The sequence below is a fragment of the Sapajus apella genome, unplaced genomic scaffold, assembly GCF_009761245.1.
Source record: "Sapajus apella isolate SASKATOON/1434 unplaced genomic scaffold, GSC_monkey_1.0 scaffold1, whole genome shotgun sequence".
Lineage (NCBI taxonomy): Eukaryota > Metazoa > Chordata > Mammalia > Primates > Cebidae > Sapajus > Sapajus apella.
Window position 1 is genome coordinate 60432960 of NW_022436941.1, and position 16546 is coordinate 60449505.

The following is a 16546-nucleotide window of genomic DNA, read 5'->3' on the forward strand; positions in this document are numbered from 1 at the left end:
TCTGTATATAAATTTTATTGCATTTGACATCATACAAAAATTTGAGCTTAAAGAAAATGAAAATGTGCACCTTTTATAAGTCAAAGAAAAGCAAAAGTTTTAGCATTTGGTCTGGAAAAAAAATACGTCAGAGGTACAAACTGTACTACAGTAGGTCTAAAAAATGTTGGACATAGTCCTATTGAAAAAGTTAAAACTGTTTTCAAGATTACTTTTTATATTTAAATTTACAGGCACTGACCAATTTACAAATATTTACATACATCAAAAACAACCTTAATAAACACTGTAGCTTTTTTATTTTTAGCAGCCACCACTACTTCTTCCATGTGAAAAAAGAAATACTAAAAAGAGATTTTTTACAAACATTAAGCTTTTATTTATAATAATTTTATTGTGTCTTATCTAAAACATTTTGTAGTGGCTTACTGCCTAAAAATTCCAGTTTAGATTATAATCCTACAATTGTACACAGAAAAATATCTGATACTACAAACAGGATATAATCTTAACTTTGATCTCTCAGTTTCTGTTGCTTCATGTCACAAAGAAAATAGAGCAGGAAAACAGCAAGTAAAGCAGAAGTGCACATTGCACTAAGCTATCATAAAGCACAGGAAACAATCTTTTCAAAATGTCTACACTGAACTGATTCTTTGAAACAATTCTCTAAGAGTTGGTACTCCTATTACTACAGTGCAAAATGTATTGTTCTTTCAATACAAAATTTTAAAGCAATCTCAAGAGTGCATCAAAAGCCTGTGAAGTACTAGTGAAATGCTAATACAGACACACCCAAAGCCTCAGTCTATCCTAGTGAGTCAAGCAAAGACTTAAGGCAATTGTTCAGTATTTCATGACTCTGCAGTAATGTCACTGAAGTGAAAGATTTTGTTTTGCTTCAAGTAACTGAACAACTGACTTGAATCTTCACTTTACTAGAACAGACTTAGACAACAAACTAGCTAATGTAGGTTATACTTTAAGCACGTATGAATTAGATCCTTTCCAAAATTCCACACATCTCAGGATTAGCATGTGGTACCATTAATTGAGGTTGTATCAAAAACTTTTTATTTGTTCAGGTAATTTCCCAAAATATATTTTATCTGATCACCTGAAAATTCATGCCATAATATTACTAATCATCAATGTAAACATTTTCAAAAATACATTTTTAAATCAAAGGGTTTTATTAGGAAATGTCATAATAAAATATGCAATCTTTGTATGTCTTTTTAAAAATAAAACATGAAAACAAGAACTATGAAAAAAGAAACTATGATGCAGGTAAACATAATGTATTATGATGAAACTATTGTTCTTTATTTCTTGGAATAATTTATTAAGAAACAGAGGCCAGTTATCTTTTCTGGATAGCAGCTCTTACGGGTAGTATACTGTTCAAATCTCTCTTGTTTTTCAATCTGTGCCATGACTGGGAGAGAAAGAAAAATCATTCTTAAAACCTAAAATTAAGGCAGAACAAAAGACTAAGAGTTTAAAAGAATGTTAACAGTGGTTCTCTTTAGGTATAAAATTTTGAATAATTTTTTTCTTCAAGTCCTTTCTTTTTCTGAGATAGGGTCTTGCTCTGCTGCCCAACCTGGAGTGCAGTGGTACAATCTTGGTTCACTACAACCTCCGCCTCCCAGGCTCAAGATATCCTCCCACCTCGGCCTCCTGAGTAGATGGGATTACAGGTGTGTGCCACCACATTCAGATAATTTAAAAAATTTTTTGTAGAGATAAGGTCTCACTGTATTGCCCAGTCTGGTTCTCTGAGTTTTCATTTTCCAAGTTTTTAACAAAGTATAAGAAAAGAAAATGTTATTTTAAAGCTCTGTACTTTTATGGTTCCAATTCATTATTAAAGAAATGGGCACATAGGTGGTACTGAAATACGACTGACAATATTAATATTTATTCATGAGTTAATTCGATTTAAAATAGCAAGGTAATTAAGACAAAACCTTTGGATTTGAGAGGAGAGGATTATTTCAATTATTTGACTGACTGTCTTACATCTTCATTAGCTTTTTCCATTAAAAATATTTATGAGGCTGGGTACAGTGTCTCATGCCTATAATTGCAGAACTCTGAGAGGCTGAGGTAGGCAGATCACTTGAGCCCAGGAGCTCATGACCAGCCTGGGCAACATGGTGAAACCCTGTCTGTACAAAAAATACAAAAATTAGCTGGGTATGGTGGTACCATACCCAGCACTCAGGAGGCTGAGGTGGAAGGATCATTGAGCCTGGGCGGCTGAGGCGGCATGAGTCTGGTGACAGAGCAAGACCCTGTCTAAAAAAAAAAAATAGTATTTATGAAGGAGAGAGTAAATTTACAAGAAGGCACTTTATGTATGCCTCTGGAAAAGAACAGTGATTTGAATTTATAAGGAGAAGAAACTTGTTCACAAGTTAAAAATCTGGCTACTTGGTGACTGCAGATCTTTGTATTCTAGTCTCACTTCAATTGTTCAATTGACTAAAAGTATTGGTTTTACAACTAAACAATCCTAAATGAAAGCTCACTCATCAATGAGAACAGCAATGTAGCAATGCTATTTTTGACTTCTCAATTTAATCTGATAAACAAAAATATTCTCTCTTGGATATCTGTTTTAAAGTTAAAGAATTTCTTTTCTGGTTTCCAAATTAAGAAAGCCTCATTTGAAGGATAGCTTGTAATAGAATACTATCTATCTATCTACCTACCTACCTACCTACCTACCTACCTACCTACCTACCTATCTGAAACAGGGTCTCATTCTACTGCTCAGGCTGGAGTACAGTGGCACAATCACAGCTCACTGCAGCCTCGACCTCCTAGGCTCAAGGCCATCCTCCCCAGTAGCTAAGACACAGATGAGCACCAGTGTACCCAGGAATGGAGGTGGGGTGGGTGGGTGTGGGGGTGTGTGTGTGTGTGTGTGTGTGTGAACTATGTCTTGCTATGTGTCGCTGAGGCTGGTCTTAAAACTCCTGGCTGCCTTGGCCTCCCAAAGTGTTCGGATTACAGGTGTTAACCACTGCACATGACCATTATTTTATTTTATGTATGTATGTATGTAGAGGTGGGTCTCACTCTGTCGTCTAGGCTTGAAGTGCAGCAACTTGATAATAGCCCACTGTAGCCTTGAACTCCTGGGCTCCAGTGATACTCATGCCTCAATACTTGCATTTTAAATTATCATTAAAATAAAGTCTACTTGTATGTCTAGATAATAAAAAAGTATGCCTCAGCCGGGGATAGTGGCTCATGCCTATAATCCCAGCACTTTGGGAGGCAAGGTGGGCAGATCACCTGAGGTCAGGAGTTCAAAACCAACCTGGCCAACATGGTGAAACCCCATCTCTATCAAAAATACAAAAATTAGCCAGGTGTGATGGCAGGTGCCTGTAATCCCAGCTACTTGTGAGGCTGAGGAAGGAGAATCGCTTGAACCCAGGAGGCAGACTTTGCAGTGAGCCAAGATCATGCCACTGTACTCCAGCCTGGGTGACAGAGCAAGACTCTGTCTCCAAAAAAAAAAAAAAAAGCCTCTAAAATGGTCTCTGCAGTTCTCTCATCTTTTTCTTCCATAAAGCTTTCTCTCCCCTCCAAGTCTCAATACATACATCAATGCATTTCTAAAATGTGTTGTGGAAGTCCTTGAAGATAAAGACCACATCTAGCAACCTCACTGATGAATAAATTCATACTATGGACACAGACATAATTTTTTTTAACTGTCCAAAATATAAACAAAGATCAAATGGCACTCTAATTCCTGTGACAGTGGGGTATACAGAAGAAAAAGCATGGATTACACATCAGCTTCGTTGTAAGGCCACAATAAATTCCCTGATATACTAAGGAGGTCAAAGAGTCCATTAGGTTTTACTTACTCACTTTGGAAATTTAATAAGGTCACTATGAAAATACTTTATTAGGGCATGGCACGGTGGCTCACACCTGTAATCCCAACACTTTGGGAGGCCCAGGGGTGAATCACCTGACGTGAGGAGTTCAACACTAGCCTGACCAACATGTTGAAATCCTGTCTCTATATAAACAAAAAATCAAACAAACAAAATTAGCCAGGTGTAGTGGCACAGGTCTATAATCCCAGCTACTTTGGAGGCTAAGGCAAGAGAATCCCTTGAACCTGGGAGGTGAAGGTTGCTGAGACTGTGCCACTGCACTCCAGCCTGGGCAACAGGAGTGAAATTCCATCTCAAAAAAAAAAAGAAAAAAGAAAATGCTTATTTCCATGAAAGTGAAAGCAATGTGAATAAAAACAGAGCCAGATCTCTTTGAAAGAAAAGTTTATCTAAATTCAAACAATAAGTTCCCTATTGTGCTAGATTAGTAGATTCACAAAGAGAAACCAGGACTATTCTGTCCTATTACATATATTTTGTTTCCTTTTTAAAGCATACTGGTGTACTACTGTTTCTAGGGTTGATCTAATGCATTGTTTACCTTTAAAAATTGATCCTTGATCATGTCAAATTTCTGCTTTTCGTGCACCGCTCTGGCTGTATTTGTTCCATCAAAAGGTTCTGCAATGTTAAATGCACATGTAAAAAAAATATTAAAATGAGGGCTACAGTATCTTTTTTAGGTTTGACACTGTCAATATGTGACAGTTTCTGACCTACAAAAATTGCAATTTCAGATGGGTCAGCCTAATATTTTTATTAGATTTATATATGTAGAAAAGCTTAATATAGTTATGAACTACCTAATAAAGTAGATAGAATTCAAGGGAAAGGGTGATTAAAAATCAAAGTCATCAGCACAGGTGTGTTAAGTCTAAATCATAAATGTGGATAAGATTTCTGAAAAATTACAGAAGGTCAAAGACCTACCCTTAAGAAAATAATAAAAAGTCATCAAAAAGAAAAAACCATTATATCTAAGAGAGGCAGTCAACATTAAATATCACAGAAAGGTAACCTTAAATTTAAACTTAAAAGCTGATTTGTCCTTTTAAGGTAGAGGTTCAATACTGGAGAAAACAAAAGACAGTACAGGGAGTTATGGCCCGAGTGGATGGTTTAGAAAAAAGAGTGAAGTAACTTGCATGAGAAATTAGGCAGAAAAAGAGAATAGCAAACAGAGAGGATAGGAAAAAAAACAAAGGAACGGTTTTTATGTATGTGCATCTCCAGTATATATACCTTCCGTGATCACACCACCATCCCACTCACCCTTCACCCACAAGACAGAAGAATCCATACAGAGAGATAGGAAGAAACCAGAAGAGTACAAGGAAACTGAAAATAGTGAGAAGACAAGGATAACTAAAGGCATCAGGAATGAGATGAAGTGACTAAAATCATGCCAGCGGTAGGTAAAAATTACTAGAAATTAAGAATTTTAGCACAGAAAAGGGAGGAAAAATGCATAGAAGAACCAGTAGGACCAAATCAAGAGTATTTTTTAAGAATGAGAAGATCTGTGTATGCCTTAGAGCTGAAAGGGAAGGACTGGAGAGAGAAAGAATGAAGTTGCTGGTAAGAGGAAAGGTATAAGGGGAAAGACCTAGAAAAAGTGTGAAAGAACAGGCAATCTGATGGAAAGGTTAAACTTTAGATTTCTCATACAATCTATGCAGGACCATAATTTTAAATAATTCTTTTGCTTAATTTTTATTGAAAGCCTATGTTAAAAAGGAGTTAACTATCACAGTACTGTGGGGTTTTTTTTTTCCTTAACAGAGTAAGGTCATAAACCAAATTATACTGGATTACATAATCATTGCAATTTATAACAGTTTAGTATTCATTAGAATACAAGTAACTAAAATAATGTTCACCCAGTGCAATTTATTAGCACACCAAAGCAGGAGATTTAATTTCATATTCACAAACTCTTCAAATACTGCATATGATTCAAGATTAAAATATCTGAAATCTGTTGTTTTCTACACATGCTGATTCTCAATTACTTATACTTTTTTACCTCTAGATTTACAAAGGTCTTTAGTTTAGCAACTATGAGAACAATTCTGTCCATTGAAGTCAAGGATATTCAACTACATGTAAATTAATTTTAGAGAAGAAAATTTCTTCAGATCATTTAATTTTTAAAGCACAATCAAGTCCTAGTTATAAAAGTGCAACCTGTGGGCCGGGCGCGGTGGCTCAAGACTGTAATCCCAGCACTTTGGGAGGCCGAGGCGGGTGGATCACAAGGTCAAGAGATCGAGACCATCCTGGTCAACATGGTGAAACCCCATCTCTATTAAAAATACAAAAAATTAGCTGGGCATGGTGGTGCGTGCCTGTAATCCCAGCTACTCAGGAGGCTGAGGCAGGAGAATTGCCTGAACCCAGGAGGCAGAGGTTGCGGTGAGCCGAGATCGCGCCATTGCACTCCAGCCTGGGCAACATGAGTGAAACTCCGTCTCAAAAAAAAAAAAAGTGCAACTTGCATTAAGTAATAATATTTTAAGTATAAAAGAATATAAAATAACTCAGGTCAATATAAGAATCATATATAAACAGGCCGGGCGCGGTGGCTCATGCCTGTAATCCCAGCACTTTGGGAGGCCGAGGCGGGTGGATCACGAGGTCAAGAGATCGAGACCATCCTGGTCAACATGGTGAAACCCCGTCTCTACTAAAAATACAAAAAATTAGCTAGGCATGGTGGCGCGTGCCTGTAATCCCAGCTACTCAGGAGGCTGAGGCAGGAGAATTGCCTGAACCCAGGAGGCGGAGGTTGCGGGTGAGCCGAGATCGCGCCATTGCACTCCAGCCTGGGTAACGACAGCAAAACTCCGTCTCAAAAAAAAAGAATCATATATAAAGATTTCTTCCATCCGTAAGTCATGAAATTGTCTATCAACCACAAGTAAGAGGAATAAAGACAGCCCAAATCTTACTAACTCAAAAGGGTGAATGCCTAAATTTATGTTTATTATTTTTCACAACTAAAAAATTTCAATTATTTTGTAAAATTAATTTTTACTTTAGGTGCATACTATATCTGGCATTTCTTCCCACGTTATCCCTCCCGCCCCTCCCCTCCCTCCCCATCAATGATTTTTTAAATTAAAAATTTTAAATTAAGAGACTTAGAAATCACTTCAGATATAAATGTATTACTTTTAACTGAAACACAGCTGAAATTACTCAAGTAATTCTCTTAGTGCCATGATGATAACTGGAAGGCGAACAGAAAACTACCTTCTACACAGATGAATTTATTTCTCCATTCAATACCATCAGGCCTCGGAATGGCTTTGGCTTCACGAACTGAAATCATTTGACTATTCCAGCTATAAGAAGAAAAACAGTAACCATGTTAACTATTTTCATAATTCCCTTCTTACTTTTATTGTATTAGTAGTAAGGTCTACCCCAATTTTCTTATGGAATACTGAAACCTGTGCCCTATCCTCAGCGCCACAACCCCTATTTCCCTCCTCTATTTTTTCCTCCGTAACACTTATCATCTTCTAAGAATTTGTTTCTTACATTTACTATTTATTATATCATTCTTCATTATGTCTCCCTCAAGTAGGATCAAAGCTCCAAGATACTGGATATTTATTTATTTTTTACACTCTTCACCTAGGTGCACAGTACATACCAGGATTTCAACACGTATTTATTGAAAAAATAAAGTAACTGGAAAAATAAGAAAGTACAAGCCAGGCGTGGTGGCTCACGCCTGTAATCCCAGCACTTTGGGAGGCCAATGAGGGCAGATCACTAGGTCAGGAGATCAAGACCATTCTGGCCAACGTGGTGAAACCCCATCTCTACTAAAATACAAAAAATTAGCCAGGCGTGGTGGCACTCTACTTGGGAGACTGGGGCAGGGGAATCACTTGAACCCAAGAGGCAGAGGTTGCAGTGAGCTGAGATCGCGCCACTGCACTCCAGCCTGGTGACACAGTGAGACTCCATCTCAAAAAAAAAAAAAAAAAAAAAGAAAGAAAGTACAAGTAAATAAAATAACAACTATGGTCATAGTTAACAACGTAGTAACAATCTTTTATTTGTTAAAACAGAAGTAATCTTCTAGCATTGTCTTCTGGTATTATTAAATAATTTTTGTTCATGTACATCTTTATTTGTATGATTTGGGAGAAATTTTGAAATTTTCCAATAGAAGCAAGGAGATGCTGTTTTAGGAAAGCAAAATTAATACTCTATGAAAATATACTAGGCCGGGTGCGGTGGCTCAAGCCTGTAATCCCAGCACTTTGGGAGGCCGAGGCGGGTGGATCATGAGGTCAAGAGATCAAGACCATCCTGGTCAACATGGTGAAACCCCGTCTCTACTAAAACTACAAAAAATTAGCTGGGCATGGTGGTGCGTGCCTGTAATCCCAGCTACTCAGGAGGCTGAGGCAGGAGAATTGCCTGAACCCAGGAGGCGGAGGTTGCAGTGAGCCGAGATCGCGCCATTGCACTCCAGCCTGGGTAACATGAGTGAAACTCCGTCTCAAAAAAAAAAAAAAAAAAAAGAAAATATACTTTATTGCTGTATATCAGATGCAGCTGCTAAGAGTAAAACTTTATTCAAGTAAAACAATTTCTTGAGCAGGCCTGAAGGTGAATTGTTCAGTCTTTAGTATATATTAACTTCACATTTTTTAAAAAGGTTTTTCTAATGATTGTCATGAGTATTTTCTTTTTTTCAAGGAACATTTTAAAACATAGGACTACCCAGCTTGTATACAAGAGGAAACTAAATTTAAGGAACAACTGATATCATTTTTTGAGCAGTATTTAGCTTTCTCTACCATTTAACCAAGCAGAGAAAGACTATAGCTTGGGACCCTCCAACACTGACCCTACACTTCTCCTGTATTTATCAGAAACAGAATCTGTAAGAATATAATCATGGGTCCTGTATGGCATTTGTTTATAGAAATTTGATTAATTTCTATATTAAATAAGCATGAAAAATCTTGCATCTTGTGAATTCTGATCCATGTAAAGCACCATGAAAGTATAATTTATTTTGTTCTGATCAAGAGTAGTTTGTAAGTATTTTATAAAGACAACTTTACTTTTACAATATATATATTAGGATATGAGCTTCTGAAAAATAAGTGGGTTGTCAAATGGAAACACTTAGTATCAGGTACAGTAAAATGTTTTAGATCTCTCATGTATTGCAGTTCCATTAGTAGAGACTCCAAACAGAAAGAATGCTCTATAGTTTCAAATGTCTCTACTAAAAACCAAAAAATTATCAAGCGTGGTGGCAAGCGCCTATAGTCCCAGCTACTCAGGAGGCTGAGGTGGAAGGATCACCTGAGCAAGGGTAGGTTGCAGCTCATATTCCTTTACCCCCTGTATTTCCTGTAAACTTCTCAACACTGGAGTATCCAAGGATATAACCTTTGGTCCTTTTTCTCTTTTCCATCTACATATTCACTCCCTTGGTTTTTTTCAAAGTGTTTCATAGCTTTAAATACCATCTATCTGGTGACAACTCCCAAATATTTAGCTCTGTGACCTCTCCCCTAACTCTAGGTTTATATGTCCAACTGTCTACTCAGTATCTCCACTTGAATATCTTGTAGGTATCTCAATATTAAAATGATAACAAATTCAGTAAAGCTGCAACCAAACCAGCATGGGACTGGCGTAAAAACAGACACATAGACCATTGGAACAGAATAAAGAACACCAAAATAAATCCATACGTCTACAGTGAACTCATTTTCAACAATGGTGCAAGAACCTACACTAGGGAAAGTACAGTCTCTTCAATAAATAGTGCTGGGAAAACTATATATCCATATGCAGAAGAATAAAACTAAAACCCCTATTTCTTGACATACACAAAAATCAAACCAAAATGGATTGAAGACTTCAATCTAAGACCTCAAATTATGAAACCACCACAAGAAAAAATTGGAGAAACTCTCCAGGACATTGGTCTGGGCAAAGGTTTCTTGAGTAATACCCCATAAGCGCAGGCAACCAAAGCAAATGGACAAATGGGATCACATCAAGTTAAGAATCTTCTGCAGAGCAAAGCAAGCAATCAACAAAGTGAAGAGACAACCCACAATAGCAGAAAATATTTGCCAACTATTCATCTCACAAGGGATTAATGGCCAGAATGTATAAAGAGCTCAAACAACTCTACAAGAAAAAATCTAATAATCTGATTAAAACATGGACAGAAGAGTTCAATAGGCATTTCTCAAAAGAAGGCATACAAAGAGCAAACAGGTATATGCAAAGGTGCTTAACATCACTGATCATCAGACAAAGGCAAATCAAAACTACAATGAGCTATCATCTCACACCACTTAAAATGGCTTTTATCCAAAAGACAGGCAACAATGAATGCTGGCAAGCAAACCTCATACCCTGTTGGTGGGAATGCAAATTAGTACAACCATTATGAAGAACACTTTGGAGGTTTCCCCAAAACTAAAAGTAGAACTACCATATGATCCAGCAATCCCACTCTTAGGCATATACCCAAATGAAAGAAAATCAGGATACCGAACAGAGATCTGCAACCCCATGTTTATTGTAACACTATTCCCAATAGCCAAGATTTAGAAGCAACTTAAGTGTCCATCAGCAGAGGAAGGGATAAAGAAAACATGGTACTTATACACAACAGAGTACTATTGAGCCATACAAAAGAATGTGATCCTGTCATTTGCAACATCAAGGATGGAACTGGAGGACATTAAGTGAAATAAGCCAGGCACAGAAAGACAAACTTCACATCTTCTCAGCTATCTGTGGGATCTAAAAATTAAAACAATTGAACTCATGGAGATAGACTAGAATGATGGTTACCAGAGGCTGGGAAGGGCAGTGGAAGGGAGAGAGGGAAGTGGGGATGGTTAATGAGTACAAGAAAACAGAACGAATAAGACATATATTTAGTAACACAACTGGGTGACTATAGTCAATACTAATTTAATTATACATTAAAAAATAACTAAAATAGAATAACTGGATTGTTTGTAATGCAAAGGATAAATGCTTGAGGTGATGGATACCCCATTCACCCTGATGAGATTACTATGTACTATATGACTATATCAAAATATCTCACATACCCTATAAATATACAAACCTATCATGTACCCACAAAAAGTAAAAATTAAAACAGAAGTATTTCAACAGCAAGGTGTAAGTAGGTAAGAAAAATAGTAATCGTATTTTTTTTTTGAGACAATAGAGTCTTGCTCTATTGCCCAGGATGGAGTGCAGTGGCGCGATCTAGGTTCACTGCAACCTCCACCTCCCTGGTTCAAGTGATTCCTGTGCCTCAGCCTCCGAAGTAGCTGGGACTACAGGAATGCACCACCAAGCCCGGCTAATTTTTGCATTTTTAGTAGAGAGTGGGTTTTGCCATGTTGCCCAGACTGGTCTCAAACTTCTGGCCTCAAGTGATCTCCCCTCCTTGACCTCTCAAGTACTGGGATTACACACATGAGCCACCACACCTCGATGAGAAATCATAATTTTTAAACGACCATATAAAACTTCTGTAACATTTATGCCATATATTCAGGCATCCCTTAACAGTCACTTAATGTTTTGTCTTTCAGAAAAAAGAACTTTTGGCCAGGCACGGTGGCTCACACATATAATCCTAGTACTCTGGGAGGCTGAGGTGGGTGGATCACTTGAGATCAGGTGTTGAAGACCAGCCTGGCTAATATGTTGAAACCCCATCTGTATTAAAAATAATAATAGTAAAAAAAAATTAGGTGGGCACGGTGGCAAGCACCTGGAATCCCAGCTACTCAGGAGGCTGAGGCCGGAGAATCACTTGCACCCAGGAGGCAGAGGTTGCAGTGAGCCGAGATTGCACCACTGCATTCCAGCCTGGGCAACAGAGCGAGACTCTGTCTCAAAAGAAAAAAAAGAAAGAAAAGAAAAAGAAAAAAGAACTTTTTAAATGATTACCTCAAAGTTCAGAAGAAATCCTTATAGATATTTTTAACAATTGCCATAATTCTTTTATACAGCATCTAGTTTATTACCATGACTACATTCTTGGCTGTGATACCTACAGTAAAATTTCTGAAAATATCTCATTTGAAATTACAAATGTGCTATATGGTAAAGTTTTGAAACCTCTTTCCAAGCATCAACATCATTTGACCCAGCAGACTAGTTTCCTTTAATATTAAATTAAGATACAAACTACGCATCTACTATCTTGTTTCTGTTCAACAAAGCAGGTGATTTTCAGGTTATTTGTATCCAGATGCTCTAATCCTATACATGGGAGAAAAATATCTTTCTTCTGTGAATTCTTTTCCCCCATCACAAACATCCCCCAGTCTCTAATTTACATAACATAATAAACAATGTCTATACAGTCTAACAATTAAGAATGTAGTTTTGGAGTCCAGCTTGAATGTGGATCCCAACTCTCCCACAATCTAGCTATAGAATGCCATGGACAAATTTCATGCACACAAATTCCTTAAGCTTGACAGAAGTTATTATGTGGATTAATTGAAATCCATGGGAATCACTCAGCTTACTACATGATACTAGATAAATTCTCACTAAACATTAGCTATTCTTATTGCAACATCTTAAAAAGAACTCTAGAATAACCATTAAACTCTAGAATAACATTTACAGTCTATGTACTGCATACATAACTCTAGAATAACCATTAACTCTAGAATAACATTAACTTTAGAATAACATTATATACTGCATACATAATTCCAGAATAACCATTAAACTCCAAATAACATTTACAGCCTATTTATGTACTGTATCTCATCGTCTTTAATCTTTCCTCATCTTTACATAAATGAAAGCTCCTACCTTTTTATACTTGTTGCCTGGACTTATATTCAGATACATTAAAGTGTCATAGTTTAAGCGTGAATTCTGCCGTCAAAATTATCTGAAATACTACTCTTATTAGCTATGTGATCTTGGAGCACATTACTTCCCCTCTTCCTGTGCTTCACTGGTAAAATGGGCATAATATACAACACATCAGATAGCAATTATGTAAACGGAATTATAAATATAAATAATAATATAATAAATATATTTAGAACCATTTCCCACCTAGTAATAGCAATTTATTATTATTACTATTATTATTCCTCTATGCAAACTTCTTCAAAGTGGTATTCTATGTTAACTGTACCCGCCTTTAATTCTGTACAGTTCCTAAATCTTCTCTCTTCCTCCCTCAAGCTTTTCCAGATTGATCAGAAGAGCTGCAAATAACTCCTAACTCCACTCTATCTGGACATAGAAGTCACGTAAGAACTTTCAGTTCTGTCCAGCCTGATTATATATTCTTTGTTTCATGTTTACATATCACCTTCAAGAAAGAAAAGAAAAAAGGAAAAGACACATTCCTTGATTTGTATATCATACTAACACAACTATTCATGAAGATGCCAAGTATTAAACAGATCTTTATTAGTGTCTGTCTTAACAGTGCTTTCTACTATACATTTTAAGTTCACAGAAAATGGATGTTCCGAACTACACCTGCATAGGACCAACACATTGGGCCTATCACTACTGAAATCAGCTAAAACTGGGCTTACTAACCTATACATTTATTTATCAGCTAAGATAAAATCTAATTAGCTTCCAATAATTCATTGTTACACAGGAAATTTTTACAAACTATACATTTCTGGGCAACTTTACAGCACTAGAAGTGACAAATATAGCTTCTGACCAAATTTGCAGCATTCGCTTTTATATATACACTCATATATACATATATATGTGTAAAAAAAAACACAATTTAAAGTTTTACTTACTCAAATTCTGTAGCGTAATATTTAAGAAAGCCCAGTAAGAGGTCCCCAAGGTTTGATTCATTCTTTGAGAGGTAAGGAGGAACATTACATGGAGCTTGATGTACAAGGTGCAGCTGTACAGCAGGACTAAAAGATTCCTGTCAAAAAGAAGGAGGAAAAAAATGTAAAGCCATTTAAAACACACACTAAGAAATTTTATAAATCTTGAACTAGGCTCCTCTTTGAAAAAGAGAGAAGAAATTTTCTCTGCATTGGCAATTTGGAAACCTGAAATTTTTCTTCCACTAAAGACTTCACCAGTATTTGCAGTAGGCCAGAATGTACCTGAAAAACTAACATTCTAATCCTTGGCTTGAGTATATCACTCAGTTAGCCAAACAGATCACTAATTGGCAAAAGATTTTCTAACTCATAAATAAAACCTTACTATACATACCAAGATTCTACCCAATACCATACAGATTTCTTCATAAAGGTTATCTCATTCTTAATTATTCCCACAAGGAGCAATTATAATTCAAGGCTATATCAAGCACAAAGAGTTTTTTCTGTCACTTCAGACTTCTCTCAAAGGCCATAAGAGTAACTTTAACAAAGAAATAGTACTTATACGAATTTTAAGATTTTATAAATTTTGCTTTGTTTCTCTATCTTAGAGGGAAGAGAAAAGAGACGTTCAACCTGAATTAAACTTGGAAAGACAAAGAATGCAGGGAAAATAAGAAAGGAAACATAACAACAAGCAATATTCAGCAAACTTTTACCATGTTTATAAAGGAGGATATTATTTGCCTGAAATCCAGGAACAAAGATGCCTATTAGAAAGAATACTAATGGGTACTTATTCTGTTTTCCTATTGCATGTCATTCATTTTCATATCCATCTTTCCTCTATTAACAGCAAGTTCTGGCTCTGAAATATACTAAATGCATTATAAAAAATAACAAGTCATATATATACATCAATTAGAAAATAATACAAGGTAATTTGCACAGTGCCATTGAGAATGGCTTTCTGTATCTCTCCACTGCCATCAGAATAAAAATGGATTTTTTGGTTAAAAAAAAAAAAAAGCAATTAGTTAAGGCAGCAGAGTGACAACTACAGTTAAGATTCCAAACTGTCTATTCAACCCTGGGCTTATAGATACTAATGTAATTAAAGACATCTAAATAATGCCAAGTTAAAAATCAGAGACTCTAAATAATGAAGTGACAGTAGAGAAACAGCATAGTGCATCATTTAATGCTAGTGCCCCAAAAACATGAGTAAAAACAAAGGAGCAAGAAAACAAAAATTCCTCCTCCCTTGTTCCACTACCTATAATTCTATCAATAATTGTTAACTACCAAGAAATGATTACCCTTCTCTCAGAATAATTCTATTCCAACCAAATTCATAAAGTGGACACTCCTCAACTTGGGACTTTCCCTTACATTTCTAACAGCTGTAGTACTAATTACATTTTAAGATTCAAGCAGAAATTGCAATTGTCTAAAGGAGGACAGGGTAGGAAAGAAACCTCAATTAGTAAAGACTAAAGTCAAAAGGAACAGCAGATGCAGTGCCTCTATTCCCCTTTGACTCTTGTTAGGTATAAAATTGAACTTAGGGCAACAATATTTAAAATCATAAAATTTAAATGTTATTTTCAGGCAAATCAAACAAAAGGTAGAATGTAGATCAAATAAAGCAGCTCACTGTTTAATAGCTTCTGCTCTGAAAGCTTCTTACTAATTTTGATTCCTAGCACCAAGCACAATTAGAATTCAATTTATGAACTAAATATGCTAAAATAGAAGTCACTTTCTTCTATTTTAAAATGTTCGTACCTCCTGTAAAATTTTTATTTTGTTAAATAATTTAAAGAAAAAGGTCAGCAATTATGACATTAAGAACTAAAGAGCCGTGAGATCCACTCCATTAAAATGATGAATGACCTCAGACCAACAATTTGGCCAGTCTTGTCTTAGCGCCACTGTTCTTTTTCATGGTCGTGCACAAAAAGGGTCAGGTCATGCTTATTGAGGGAGAACTGAGGCCGAAATCTGAACCAAAACTGAAAAAGATTCCATATGAAGTTTAAGGTGTTTTTTTCCAGTTCTGTGAAGAAGGTCATTGGTAGCTTGATGGGGATAGCAATGAATCTGTAAATTACTTTGGGCAGTATGGCCATTTTCACGAACCAAAAGAGAGCCTACATAGCCAAGTCAATTCTAAGCAAAAAGAACAAAGCGGGAGGCATCAAACTACCAGACTTCAAACTATACTACAAGGCTACAGTAATCAAAACAGCATGGTACTGGTACCAATGAGATATAGACCAATGGAACAGAACAGAGGCCTCAGAGGCAACACAACACATCTACAACCATCTGATCTTTGACAACCCTGGCAAAAACAAGCAATGGGGAAAGGATTCCCTGTTTAATAAATGGTGTTGGAAAAACTGGCTAACCATGTGCAGAAAGCAGAAACTGGACCCCTTCCTGACACCTTACACTAAAATTAACTCCAGATGGATTAAAGACTTAAACATACGACCTAACACCATAAAAACCCTAGAAGAAAAACCATTCAGGACATAGGCGTAGGCAAGGACATCATGACCAAAACACCAAACGCATTGGTAACAAAAGACAAAATAGACAAATGGGACCTAATCAAACTCCACAGCTTCTGCACAGCAAAAGAAACAGTCGTTAGAGTGAATCAGCAACCAACAGAATGGGAAAAAATTTTTGCAATCTACCCATCTGACAAAGGGCTGATATCCAGAATCTACAGAG

The 16546-nt window shown here is 36.4% G+C and overlaps 1 protein-coding gene and 1 long non-coding RNA gene across 7 annotated transcripts in view; both read right to left on the reverse strand.

The window, feature by feature from the left end:
• Positions 1-16546, reverse strand: part of TENT2 (terminal nucleotidyltransferase 2) — an 82293-nt gene continuing 65747 nt past the window's right edge. For 4 of the 6 annotated variants that reach the window (XM_032277336.1, XM_032277334.1, XM_032277345.1 and 1 more), the window contains exons 13-16: positions 13757-13893; positions 7185-7276; positions 4471-4550; positions 1-1438 (exon numbers count right to left, since the gene is read on the reverse strand). In XM_032277336.1, the coding sequence (XP_032133227.1) occupies positions 1364-1438; positions 4471-4550; positions 7185-7276; positions 13757-13893 (384 nt within the window). In that variant the 3' untranslated portion in view covers positions 1-1363. Of the gene's footprint in view, positions 1439-4470; positions 4551-7184; positions 7277-10484; positions 10734-13032; positions 13303-13756; positions 13894-16546 lie in introns of those variants that run through there. The other 2 variants (XM_032277354.1, XM_032277358.1) reach the window with 2 other exon arrangements.
• On the reverse strand, positions 5437-6497 carry LOC116551292. The gene is made up of 2 exons (XR_004268831.1): positions 6424-6497; positions 5437-6116 (listed from the first exon to the last, which is right to left on the reverse strand). It is a non-coding gene; the product is annotated as an uncharacterized LOC116551292 (long non-coding RNA).